Source organism: Moschus berezovskii, chromosome 7 (assembly GCF_049115385.1).
Source record: "Moschus berezovskii isolate FMDL1 chromosome 7, NW_MosBer_1.0, whole genome shotgun sequence".
NCBI lineage: Eukaryota > Metazoa > Chordata > Mammalia > Artiodactyla > Moschidae > Moschus > Moschus berezovskii.
The window spans coordinates 86,688,216-86,702,109 of NC_142466.1; the positions used below are offsets into that span (position 1 = coordinate 86,688,216).

The 13,894-nt window shown below is 37.9% G+C and overlaps 1 protein-coding gene across 1 annotated transcript in view; it reads left to right on the top strand.

Moving 5' to 3' along the window:
- Positions 1-9,769, top strand: part of NAA35 (N-alpha-acetyltransferase 35, NatC auxiliary subunit) — a 92,947-nt gene extending 83,178 nt beyond the window's left edge. The window contains exons 18-23 of the mRNA XM_055427396.2: positions 3,482-3,618; positions 4,637-4,704; positions 5,547-5,687; positions 6,085-6,207; positions 8,505-8,585; positions 9,381-9,769. Of these exons, the coding sequence (XP_055283371.1) occupies positions 3,482-3,618; positions 4,637-4,704; positions 5,547-5,687; positions 6,085-6,207; positions 8,505-8,585; positions 9,381-9,440 (610 nt within the window). The 3' untranslated portion in view covers positions 9,441-9,769. The remainder of the gene's footprint in view (positions 1-3,481; positions 3,619-4,636; positions 4,705-5,546; positions 5,688-6,084; positions 6,208-8,504; positions 8,586-9,380) is intronic.
- Positions 9,770-13,894: the final 4,125 nt, after the last annotated feature.

The window sequence follows — 13,894 nt, forward strand, 5'->3', positions numbered from 1 at the left end:
TGTCACCCTGCTAATTTAATTTATATGCAGAGTGCATCACGTGAAATGCCAGGCTGGATGAATCACAAGCTGGAATTAAGATTGCTAGGAGAAATGCATATCTCATGAGGTGATATGCAGATGATACCACTCTAATGGCAAAAAGTGAAGAGGGAACTAAAGAGCCTCTTGATGAGGGTGAAAGAGGAGAGTGAAGACGCTGCCTTAAAACTCAACATTCAAAAAACTAAAGATCATGGCATCCGGTCCTATTACTTCATGGCAGATAGAAGGGGAAAATGTGGAAACAGGGACAGATTTTATTTTCTTGGGCTCCAAAATCACTGAGGATGGTGACTGCATCTATGAAATTTGAAGATGCTTTCTCCTTGGAAGGAAGGCTACGACAAACCTAGACAGCATATTAAAAAGCAGAGACATCACTTTGCCAACAAAGGTCCGTATAGTCAAAGCTATGGTTTTTCCAGTAGTCATGTATGATTCTCAGAGTTGGATATCCATAAAGAATGCTGACCAGAAGTGAATTGATGCTGGGCAAGACTCTTGAGAATCCCTTGGACTGCAAGGAGATAAATCCAGTCGATCTTAAATCAACCCTGAATGTTTATTGGAAGGATTGATACTGAAACTGAAGCTCCAATATTTTGGCCACTCGATGCCAAAAGACCCTGATGCTGGGAAAGATTGAGAGCAGTAGGAAAAAGAGGTGATGGAGGATGACATGGTTAGATAGCATCACTGACTCAATGGACAGGTGTTTAAGCAAACTGTGGGAGATAGTGAAGGACAGGGAAGGAAGCCTAGTGTGCTGTAGTCCATAGGGTCACACAGAGTGAGACATGACTTAGCGGCTGAACAACATAACCATTAACATGGTTTTGTTGTCATGGTTGCTAAGGCTCTTAGCAGGTAATTCTTGGTTATGAAAATGAATTGGAGCATCAATATAGTTATGTGAGAAAAATATTATTTTGTATATTCTCCAGCATTTATGTAGGTAACAGCTCTTACCAACAGGTGTTACAGCTGCTTAGGATTTTTTTTTTCATTAATTCATACTGGACACGGAGAAGGCAATGGCAAGCCACTCCAGTACTATTGCCTGGAAAATCCCATGGATGGAGGAGCCTGGTAGGCTGCAGTCCGTGGGGTCGCTAAGGGTCGGACACGACTGAGCGACTTCATTTTCACTTTTCACTTTCACACATTGGAGAAGGAAATGGCAACCCACTCCAGTGTTCTTGCCTGGAGAATCCTAGGGACAGGGGAGCCTGGTGGGCATCCGTCTATGGGGTCACACAGAGTCGGACACGACTGAAGTGACTTAGCAGTAGCAGTAGCAGCATACTGGACACTCCTGTTCAAACAAGGCATTTTGTAGAGGATTGTGCTCAAGTTTTGTTGTTTGAGGCAGCTGATTGGAAGCTTTTGTGCTCTTGATTGCTCAAAATATAATTTTTATATGCCCTTTGACACAAAGAATTGGTAGATGAATTATATTCAGATAAATACCTGAATAGAAATTTACCTATATATTTGAGCAGATTCATTTCTTGCTAACAAAAGAAATTTTACTTCTGCTTGTAAGTATCCTGGTCTACTTTGATGTTAGTTTTAACTGCTGTTTACTTTTAGTATTACAGATTGGGCTCCAGCATTTTTATAAAATATATATTGTTGTTGATCTTCCCGAATGTGATCCCTAAAGCATGTGGACCCTAAAAATCAGTTAAAAAAAATTAATTCTTAAATTTAGCCTGCATCATCATCACTTGAAAAGCAACTTGCTGGGCTCGGTTCTGGCATTCCTGGTTTAGTAGGTCTTTGCATTTATAACTGCTTTGCTGGTGAGACTGCTGCAGGTCCTGCGATCACAGTTGAGAACTGGTATAGATTATTAGCTCTTTGACTCTCTTTAGATACAATTGTATATTAATTTTGATAAAGCAGTTAGTAAAAAGCTTGTTGATATGTCTGATAAATGAAAGAAAAGACCTGAATTATGCCAGCTCTCCCCTTTACTCATCTGTCCTTGGGTTAGGTAGTAAGAAGGTAGAAAGTAGCATTAGTTCTCTATAGAAATCATCTCTTTGAGTTAAGGTAGGTTACAAACCCTTATTTTATAGTGTGATGGAGGAAAAATTCATTTTTATTTTTTACAAGGATTCTATAATAAGTACTTTTCTTAAATTTATTGCCAGGAATTCTTTTCTCTCCACATAATACATACTTTTTCTAATCAGATAAAATTGTACTTTATATATACTTTTTCTACTCAGATTTCCTGGTTTGCTTTAGCTGCCAGGAGGCATAGTGCTCAGTTTAGCATTAAAATAAAGTGCCTAAGTCATTCCAGGTGTATCTTTTCATTTGATTTGCTTTTTTTTTTTTTTTCCTGGCTGTGCTATATGACTTGCAGAATTTTAGTTCCCTCACCAGGGATTGAACATGGGCCATACAGTAAAAGCACCCAAGTCCTAACCACCAGACTGCCAGGGAGTTCTTTTCCTTTGCTTTAAAATGTTCTTTTTTAACGTGTTTTAATAGTATAACCTGCCTTATAACTGTTTGAGAAATTTTCGGAATGTGTCATACAAACTTGATCATGAAATTTCTTATCATTTAATATAGTAGTGGTCCTTAATTTTATTCAGGGAATATATATTTATATCCTTAGATTTGAACTATTTTTCTGGCCTAAGAGAAAGTATTATTTGCCATTTTAAACTTAAAAGAATTTATTACTTGGTGAGATAATCACACCTTTCTTTATTGGATAAGCTCAAGTAAATTATATGCTTGCCTGTTTTTAATGTTTTAGAATCACTCTGTCTAATGCATGTAATTTTTCTTCTGTATTTGTTTCCTTTTGTAATTAATTAATAAGAAAATAAGAAATTCCTTAATAGGTTTCAGTGAAATGTGACCTATATTGATACAGTAGAAACAATTTGCTGGACATTCATTTGATTTACTGATATATGTAATTACTAAGAAGTCTTTTTTAATTGAAGTATAGTTGATTTACAGTATTGTGTTAGTTTCAAGTGTATAGCATAATGATTCAGTACTTTTGCAGATTATATTTAATTATAGGTCATTATATGATAATGAGTATTATTCCCTGTGCTATACAGTAAGTCCTTGTTTCTTATGTATTTTATGTATAGTAGTTTGTATCTGTTAATCCTATACCCTTGATTTGTACCCCCTCCAAAAATCTTTTGAAAAGTTGTAAAACGCCTATCATTGGAGTATATTTTCCATATTGTGTGGCAACAGGATAGGGAAAGTTAATTATTTGTAATGGTCATTTTTTTAAGATCTAATCTATCAATTATCTATTTTAATAATCTTGTTTTAAAACAAAAAACTTTTAAACCATTATAAAAAAAATCTCTCTTTATTAGTACTAGTGCATGTGTTAACCAGGATATCTCATTTGACATCTATCATTAACTAACATTTTCTTTCCATTAAGGTATCTCTCTGAATTTCTTTATGCCTGGTTGATGTCGACATTAAGTCGTGCCGATGGCTCTCAGATGGCAGAGGAAAGGATAATGGAAGAGCAGCAGAAAGGCCGTAGTAGTAAAAAAACAAAAAAAAAGAAGAAAGGTGATGTGAATTATTTTTAAACTTAAGAAATAACACTGGAATGCACTTTAATTTCATCAGATAATGGATAAATTAGTCATTATATTTTTATTCTCACCCATCTTCTCTTCCCTGGTGGCTCAGCTGGTAAAGAATCCGCCTGCAGTGCGGAAGACCTGGGTTCAATCCCTGGGTTGGGAAGATCCCCTGGAGAAGGGAATGGCTACCCATTTCAGTATTCTGGCCGAGAATTCCATGGACAGAGGAGCCTGGCAGGCTACAATCAATGGGGTCTCAAAGAGTCAGACACAACTGAGCAACTTTCACTCACTCATCTTCTCTTCAGAAGATATTGGGGTAGAAACTGAGTCACAGTATTAGTGGTAGAATCCTTTTGGTTTCTTTCCTTGCTTTTCTTTTACTTCTTTCCTGTTTCATTTGTCAAAGGACCTTAGGAAAAGACGTAGTAACCACATGGAATAAGATAAGGAACAAGACAGCAGGAGACTTTTGATACTCTTTTGACAGAAGGCTGACAGCTCAGGAAGGAAGGAAATCTGGAGTGGTGCTGTTACAGTCAAACAGAAAAGTGATCATATACTGCCCAAGGACCATGAGAAGAAAGAAATGTTTTCAGGGGACTACCCTATTAATCACTCATGGGCTGGTACAGATAGACTACAGTCATTGCAAAATAGTGCTTTGTGTTCCCTTCAGATTCAACAGTTTGAGTGGGTCATTAAATGACTATACTCATGGCTTTCCTGTAATAAATTGTCTCTGTATTGTGACTTGAGAAAAAATTACAATTAATTTATACTGAAATCTTATGGTTTTGGGAACACAATTACTGTTTAACCTTAGCTCTATTTTATTATTTGTAGATTTGGGCCATAAAATTTAGCCTGTGGGAACAAACTTTTTAATATTTTAATCTGGTAAACAAGATAGAAGATTTTTTTTTTTAATTTAGATTTCTTCTGCAGTAATGCAAGAGGAGGAGGGGAAAGAATTTGGATAATTTTCTTTCTAATTATAGTTCGCCCATTGAGCCGAGAGATCACTATGAGCCAGGCATATCAGAACATGTGTGCTGGAATGTTTAAAGTAAGTTACTTCATTGCTATTTTATTATTTAATTAAAATGAACTCTCCTGTGATTCTAGGTTCTAATTTAACCTTCACTTTTGCTAACTGCTTAAAAATGACCTTTTACCCAAGTCTAGTGGTTTTATTAATTTGTTTAACAAATACTGAACATTTGTCATATGTCAGATGTCTTGTACTAGGTGCATTGCAAGATACCACGTCTAATCTGATGTGATCCTTGTCTCAAGTGCCTAGTTAGTGTTAGACCAGATGACATATATATGGCATAGATACTAAGAGAGGGGGAAGAGTTTACTTCTGATTGATGATCAGAAAAGGTTTCTTGGAAGAGATGGGTTCCAGATTTTTTTAGAAGTATGTTAGGAAAGGGTCAAGCTCCACAATGAAAGCCTTAATTTAAGCAAAGAAGACATTTTCAGGAGATAGTAACTTGAGGAAACATACTAAAATACATAAAATAGAACATTTAATTCTGTTTGGAAAACAGGATCAGTGCTTTTCTTATAGAAATGATATATTACTTTTTCTTCAGGAACTTTTACTTGGAAGTTTTCAAAGCTATTACAAGAGCCTTAAGAAGAAGAATATGCATGTGGTACAATTTCACTGGGGTAATTAAAATATTAGACACTGGAACATGAATGTTTTTCATATAAAAGATGGTGCAGAATATCAAAATGAATATTAAAGCTAGTTTTTCTCTTCCTGTTTTTGATTTCTGAGCTTTGTGTTGATTAACTGTGTATAAATAGCTGTTTCTTATTTTTTGCTCTCTATTAATGAGGATGTTCACATTTTCATACTGTTATCATCTTTCTCTCTCTCTCTTTGTACTGTAGACCATGGTAGCTTTTGACATGGATGGCAAAGTACGAAAACCCAAGTTTGAGCTTGATAGTGAACAAGTTCGATATGAGCACAGATTTGCTCCATTCAACAGTGTAATGACACCACCACCAGTGCACTATCTGCAGTTCAAGGTGAACCTGCTCCTTTGAATAATTGCAAAATATTTAGTCTTAGATCTTCTTGGAGATGTACTATTTGTACCTAGCCATTTTGCTAAAATAGTCAAGTGAAACTATTATTGCACCAGTGAGATAAAGGGATGAAATAGCAGTTTTAAATAATATGAATATTATTTGACTTTGTTGGGTATACTCATCACATTAACAGTTATTTAAATATGAGAATAATATGAAGTGTGGTATATAAAGGTTGAAAATTGAATAGGAAAAAACCAGGACATGCAGAGTGTTTGCTTTAGTGTCCATATGTGAATGGATAATCAATGTAGAATTCTTTGATTTAAAAAGGTATTTTCGAGTTTTTTTCACATTAAATGTATTTTAAATAATAGTATTTCTTCTTTTTTAGGAAATGTCTGACCTCAATAAATATAGCCCTCCTCCTCAGTCTCCAGAACTGTATGTGGCAGCTAGTAAGCACTTTCAGCAGGCAAAAATGATACTGGAAAATATCCCAAACCCAGACCATGAGGTAAGACTGTAGTCACAGTTATTCTACAGGAAGTTTGTCAGGAAGTATATCACTTACTACTGGGTAACAGTTTAATTATAAAATGAACCTTATAGTATTAATAAATGAAGACTGTCATGTTTCTGCTAAGGATTTCAATCACTTTGCTAACCTAACCTTGTCAGACTTAAAATTATATGATGAAAGAAGTGATACAAATATCTCCTTTGTGTAAATTTAGAAATCAGTGTAAAGAGAAATTAAGACTTAGAACCATAAAGCTGGAAGAATAGAAATAAGACCCAGATTGATCTCCAGCTCAGTAATGTTAATATTAAATTAAAAAATTTTTAATCTATAGTTTACTGTATTAAAATATAATTATATAAATCTTAAATCTAAAAAATGATCTGGTCAGTTATCACAGGAAGTAAAAACAACCTTATTCTATTTGACCACTTAAAGCCTATTGTTTTGAAGACTATTTTGAGTATCATTCTACAGAGCTTAGAACTTGCAAAATACAAAATATTGTTTCAGCCTCTTACGAGTTTCGTTAATTTACTATATAACCTAATTTTATTGAAATGTTTTTATTCTGTAAATGAGAGTTACCTGTAACACACCAACCATTTTGGGGAGTATATCTTGATACAGCCTTCATGAAAGGTATTTTAGCAATCTGTCAAAAATCACAGGTGCCTAGGCCCCGAAATTCTGCTTCTTGGGATTTACCTTACAGATACCTGTGTACATGGTGGGAAGTGATGAATATACAGATACTGTGGAGTGTGTGCTATGTCCTAAGTACTCTGGTATATTCCAACAGCAGGGGAAAAACAAACAGAAATCTGGACCCTTCTAGGGGCAGGGTGGGCAGGCAGTAAATAAATGGTCTATTAGAAGATCAGAAGTACTATGAAGAAAAACCTTAAAAGAGATTTTTCTTCTGAGAATAGAGATAGTGAATGCTCCAGGAGGTATGGAAGTGGAAGGGATTAGACATTTTTAAATAAGTTGGCCTCTAAGCAGATCTTGGAAGAAGGTAGAGAAGCAAGTCATATGACCACCCGGGAATGGAGCCTTCTAGGCAGAGGGATCCACATGTGTAAAGGTACAGAGGCAGGAGTGTGCCTGGAGTATTTGAAGAACAGCCCAGGGCTGTGTGCTGGAGTGAGGTGAACACAGGGTTGAGCTGTTGGAGAGTTTTAATGTGACCAGATCTGATTTTTGTTCTAAAGGATCACCATGCTGGCCACTGTGTTGGTAAAATAGACTGGTGAAACCAAGGATGGAAGCCAGGGAGCCAGTTAGAGCCCATGGCTATGATCCAGATGAAAGATGGTAGTGCCAGTGGATCAGAAGTGATTGCATTCTCTATAAATTTTAAGGTCTAGCCAGTGGGATTGACTGATGGATTGGAGGTGGAGTTAGAGAAAAATAAGAGTCAAGGGTGGTTTTGAGGTTTTTGGCCTGAGCACCATCTGGTTGGATTGAGTTGTAAGGGGAAGACTGAGGCTGGAACACGTGGGGAGGCAGGGCTGGGAAGGTCAGGAGCTCAGTTTTGGACATGGCTTTTGGATGCCCAAATGGAGTAGTCATGTAGGTGAGTGGATATGGGATATGGAGCTGAGGGGCAGCAGTTCCTGAACTTGAGGTGATGTGTCAAGTGAGATCAGTAAGAAGAAGGCAATGGGAATTTTTTTTTTCTTCAAGTTGCCCATTACTCCCTCTTAAAGAGAAGTGAGTATTCCATTCCATTGTTATTCATATTTTCAGGTGAAACGTTTTGGACAAATGGTTGTCAGAAATACCAGTTAAAGGACACTTACTAGCCTGCTGGGCGTGAGTTTCAGTTCATAATATGTGTTAACTCAGTCCTCACATCCTCACAAATTTTTGCAGGATAGGTAAATTATATCCCCGTTTTTACAGATGATGAAACTGAGGACAGAGACGTTAGAAAACTTACAGAGGTTTCAAAGCTAGTATAAGTGGCAAAACTGGACTTTGAAACCTGACAGCTTAACTCTATAGAGTCTGTGTCCCAAACATGTTGTACTGTCTTTGCAGGACTTCACAACATAATGCTTTTTTGTTTTAATGAAAACAAGATACAGTAATTCTTTCAAGTTTTCATGATGGTAAGCTAGAGTTCTTTGTTACTAAAAGATACATGGTAGTACTCATATTTTGAAATTGCTTTCATTTTAATAAAATACATTTATTTTGTGCCACATTCCTATTGGTATCTATAGATCAATATATTTTGAATATGAATTTTATGTTTTGATAGCTTAATGTTGTTCATTATTTAGGTCAATAGAATTTTAAAGGTTGCCAAACCCAACTTTGTGGTTATGAAGTTATTGGCAGGAGGACACAAAAAGGAATCCAAGGTAAAATATATTGTTATTCAATTATTATAAACTTCATTTTTTTTAGTTGAATATTACAAAAAAGTCAAAATGCCCATAAAGATGATTCTAAAAGAGATTCAGTGGCAGAAAATAAATTGGAGCTTGCCATTTTGCCTTGAAACTTACAGATTTTGTTGACTTAAAATCTCTAAAGTGTTTGCTCTGCCCTTCCACATAAATTACTGAATGACTTGACAAAAGAAAATGTGTAAAACCCAATTTATGGGAGTTATTTAAAAAGTCATCCACCTTTAGAAAAGTGAATGCTTCAGTAAATAAATACTTTAATGGCTCAGGAGATGGAAGATTCTGTAAGCCTCCCTTGGTTGGTGTTTCATTGGTGTTGTATGTATCAACATTTGGTGCAGAAGTAAGAGGCCAACCACTGAGCCATGTCTGGTGGCATCTGTCCATTATATCATACATACCTCTATTTGTTTGCTCCCATTGCTTTTCTGTTATCCCTCTTTCTTACTGCCTCTACTTTACCAGTGATTCATTTCATTGCTCAGAAGTAGCAGCCACCCTGGGACTAAAAGAAATGGCTGACCCATGACCTTTTCCTGTAATTTAAGTCTGTTTTCATTAAGTATTCTCTAAAAATAGAAAACCATTGGTCAGCATGTTTTCTAATGACCTTCACAGATGCAGAGATAAGCTTAAATCATTTTCTTTTCCTTGTTTCTAAACACACAAGAGTCTAAAATTACAAGTCTTTATTTTGTTTACTGTCTGAATATGTATAAGAAACATTGATTAACTTTGTTTTCACAGGTTCCTCCTGAATTTGATTTCTCTGCTCACAAATATTTTCCGGTTGTGAAACTTGTTTGAGAGAAAGACTGAAACGGTGACCAAAAGGGTGGAGTCTGCGTTCAGATTCTGTTCTTAGAGGATCTGTCAGTCTTACCACATAACATGAAGTGAAATGGATTTCTTGGATAACAGCCCATTATAAGGAATACTTTTAATTTGACAGCCTTATATGATGTGAATGAAAACTGCTGTTTTAAAGTGGTTTATTATGTTCCATGATGAAACTAGTCTTATCAAATGCATTGGTGAATGTTATATGGTTTTATTACAGATTTAATCATAAATCATTTTTTATGAATGAGTGAAAATAGTGTTTGTAAAGGTTAATAAATTTGACAAAAAATGCACTATTGGAGATGAAAAACAATAGCACTTTGTTGATACATGTTAAGAATTGAAGGTGTTTACTCTTAGTATTTGAGCAGTTCAAACAAATTAAAAGAAGGTTCAAATCAAGGGATTTTAGTAAACACATACTTAAGGGAGGTTTGGGGGGACCTCCTAGCTATATAGGGATACTAAGTCACACAGGGATTGTGATTTTGTGTGTCACAGTATCTTAAATTATATATACCTGTCAGAATTTTTTAATCCTTTAACTGTTGGCACTTTTAAAAGATTACACATCATGTTTGCTAGTGATATTAATATGATTAGGTTTAAACATGACGTACTGCTTTTTATTACCACTTACTTAGTTTAACCCATGAAACATTTTCAAATTGGGCCTTTCCAGCATCCTCTGGCTCTGAAAATTGACTTAAATTCAGCTGTACCTACAAGTGCCCAGTGCCAATGGCCCCAGCCTTCTTCCTTTGCTGCCAGTTCCTCCCCCATCTACTCTGCTGTCTGTGCCATATTGCCGTGATCTCTGGGGGCCTTTCCTTTGGTCCTGCTATTAACAAGACAGTATTGTTAGCAGAAGAAGTTATACTGAGCCTTTGGCTTGGCTTAAAACCAGCAACAGTTTTATATTTGCTTTATGGTTGAAAGGGTTCTGAGTTTCAAGTATCTTAATTCTTATTTGACACCTTTCTTGCAGATGTCTTATTGAAACTTTATTTCTGGAAATATCTTAAAGCAACTAACCAGTATAAATCTTGCCTACTATAGTAGAGCCGACTGTAGAGAAAGAACATTCGTGACTCCTCTCTTCTCAGCTCCTGAAGCAGACAGGCTCTCTACCAAGAGTGGTAATAAACGTGTTATCCAGGGACAGCCAGGAGACATCCTGAAATCTGAGAATCCAGAAGTCTTAAAAAAAAAAAAAATATGTACAAAAGAAACGAGCAGAGAAAAAGAAAGAATGTATCTGTTACCTTCTATTTGGTTAGTTTTCTGAGAAGGAAAACTGTTTCTGGCTGGTAATTTCTGATCATTTTAAACAAAAATGGTAGAAAAGAGGCAACAGAAGAATTCAAAACGCAAAGAAGTTAAATGAGGCAGCAAGATTTGGCAGACAGCCAAGAGCCTGAGGTGAGCTATAAGAATGCGGATCAGTGCCAACAGGAATCATGGATTAAGAGGGCACGCTGGCATTTTTAAACTGATGTCTATATTAGGTCAGCTGAAAATGTACATGAAAGTTATTGAGCAAGGGTTCTGCCTAATTATAGAGCACCTGAGGCTGTTTTTTCAGGAGTGGCTCTCCCTAAGAGCAAAGAGTGTTCCTAAGTTTCAGCTGCAGGTTTCTAATCAGAAAAGCTGAAAGTTGCCATTTTGGAACTTTTTAGAAATCTACCTTGCAAGGTGCAGAAAAACAGATGGGGGAAATAAGACTCCCTCTCCCCTCAAGGATCTAACAACTGTAAGAATGCAGAAAAACCAACAAGTCTTTATCATGCCCTGGGGAAAATGCAGTGTGCTGGTGTAGGAGACCCACCTCACATGATTTATGGAGACAGTCACCATCTCATCCAGGTCCCAAAGGTTAACGATGAGGCACTAGCTGAGTCCCTTGATGGGGACACAGATGGGCACAAGCCTGAGGTGAGAAGGTGGCAGTTGACTGAAGTATAGAGCAGGACAAGGGACTGGAGAGAGGACCTGGAAGTAAGGGGAGACTGTGGACTGATCTTGGTGGATACTGCTGGAAGGTTTGAATCAGGTAAACAGCAGGATCAAATCAGATCTGCCTGCCCACGATTACTGGTTCAAAAGGCTGTAAGCAGGGAAGCTTGTTAGGTGAGAAGAAATGATGGTTGGCTTTAAGGTAGTGGCGGAGGGAACAGAGACGAATGGAATCAAAAGAAGAGGTACAGGACTTGGGTGAGTTTGTGGGAATCAAGGGTGATGATTCATAGGTTTTATGGCTTTGACAACTAGATGGATGTGGTGCTATTTGCTTATATAGACAAAATAGGAGACAAGGTTCAGGGATAAAGATTTAGATGTTAAGATGTCATTTTTTCTTTCAGACTGTGCAGCTTGCAAGGTCATAGTTCCCTGATGCGGGATTAAACTCAGGCCGCTGGCAATGGAAACATGGAATCCTAACTGTGGGGCCACCAGAAAATGCTTTGTTGAGATGTCTTTGAAAAACATCCTAGTGAAAGTGGCAAGTGGTGTGGAGCTGAAAGGAGCATTCTTGGGTAGACATGAACTGAAGAATAAGTGGCTGCAGAGATGAATTGTAAATTGAGGCCTGCACTGGGGGTTGCCAGAGAAGGCAATGGCACCCCACTCCAGTACTGTTGCCTGGAAAATCCCATGGACGGAGGAGCCTGGTAGGCTGCTGTCTGTGGGGTCACACAGAGTCGGACACGACTGAAGCGACTTAGCAGCAGCAGCAGCTGGGGGTTGCAGTTGCTCAGGGAACATGTAGAAGAGCCTGAGATTGGTCCCAAGAAGAGTCAGGATAACCAAGTTCTAAGAGTGGGCCAGGGCAGAGGTGGGAGAAAGGAGCAGGTAGGAGATGAAACAAAAGTGAGCGCCGTAAAATCATGCCATGCCACCCTCTGACCAAGTTTCTATGTCACTGGTTTCATAAGACTCTGGCCTTCTAAGAAATCACATTAATTACTGGTGAAAAAAGCCACCCGTTCAGAAAAGTTTAGGAGAGTTTTTCTCTGGCATTAAAAGGAGATTTAGCCAGAAAATAGGCAGTGCAGGGCCACATACAGCTAATAGGCCTAAGATAAGGACCAGAATGGGCCCACTGGATCTGACAGGTTGCTGGCGACAATAGTAAGAACCTTCTTGAAGAGGTAGGGCAGAATCAGTACATTGAAGTGTTAGTGAGTGGGGTGTGAAATAATGAAATCATTCTTTAGAACTGACTTCTCCACACTCATCCTTACCCTACCCTGTTCTTGGAGGAGTTGGTATGATCATAAAAGATTAACCATTCTCTGGTTAATAGTCTTCACTAAGCGACACCTGATTTGGCCACTTCATTTCTGCCCTCTCCCCTGGGCTCCTCAAGCTGCATATTATGTTGCTTTTCCTCTGACCAGCCAACCTCTTCTGTTGGACAGCTTCTTTTTATCCTTCAAGTTTCTGAAACGTTACATCTTCAGAGAATGCTCCTATATCTCCTGGTTTAAGCCAAACCATTTAAAAGTGCTTAGCATTTTCAGTTCAGTCGCTCAGTCGTGTCCAACTCTTTGTAACCCCATGAACCGCAGAACTGCAGCATGCCAGGCCTCCCTGTCCATCACCAACTCCCAGAGTTTACCCAAACCCATGCCCATTGAGTTGGTGATGCCATCTAACCATCTTTTCCATTGTCATCCCCTTCTGCCCTCAATGTTTCCCAGCATCAGGGTCTTTTCCAGTGAGTCAGCTCTTCCCATCAGGTGGCCAAAGTATTGGAGTTTCAGCTTCAACATCAGTCCTTCCAGTGAACACCCAGGACTGATCTCCTTTAGGATGGACTGGTTGGATCTCCTTGCAGGCCACGGGACTCGCAAGAGTCTTCTCAAACACCACAGTTCAAAAGCATCAATTCTTTGGCACTCAGCTTTCTTTATAGTCCAACTCTCACATCCATACCTGTCTACTGGAAAAACCATAGCCCTGACTAGATGGACCTTTGCTGACAAAGTAATGTGTCTGCTCTTTAACATGCTGTCTAGGTTGGTCATAGCTTTTCTTCCACGGAGCAAGTGTCTTTTAAATTTCATGGCTGCAGTCACCATCTGCAGTGATTTTGGAGACCCCCAAAATAAAGTCTGTCACTGTTTCCATTGTTTCCCCATCTATTTGCCATGAAATGATGGGACCGGATGCCATGATCTTAGTTTTCCGAATGTTGAGCTTTAAACCAACTTTTTAGTTTCAGTTGTAGTTAATTTTTTAAATCTTCCCAGCTATAGTATAAACTTGGGAAAAAACGCCTTCATCTTTGCAGAACCTGCTCACTCAGTTAATGGGATGTGGATCTTTTAAAATATAAAAGACATCCTGGAGGCAATTAGTTGGAAAACTGAATGAAGGTTAAAATCAAGGCCTCCAGGGCAATAGGAAGGCTC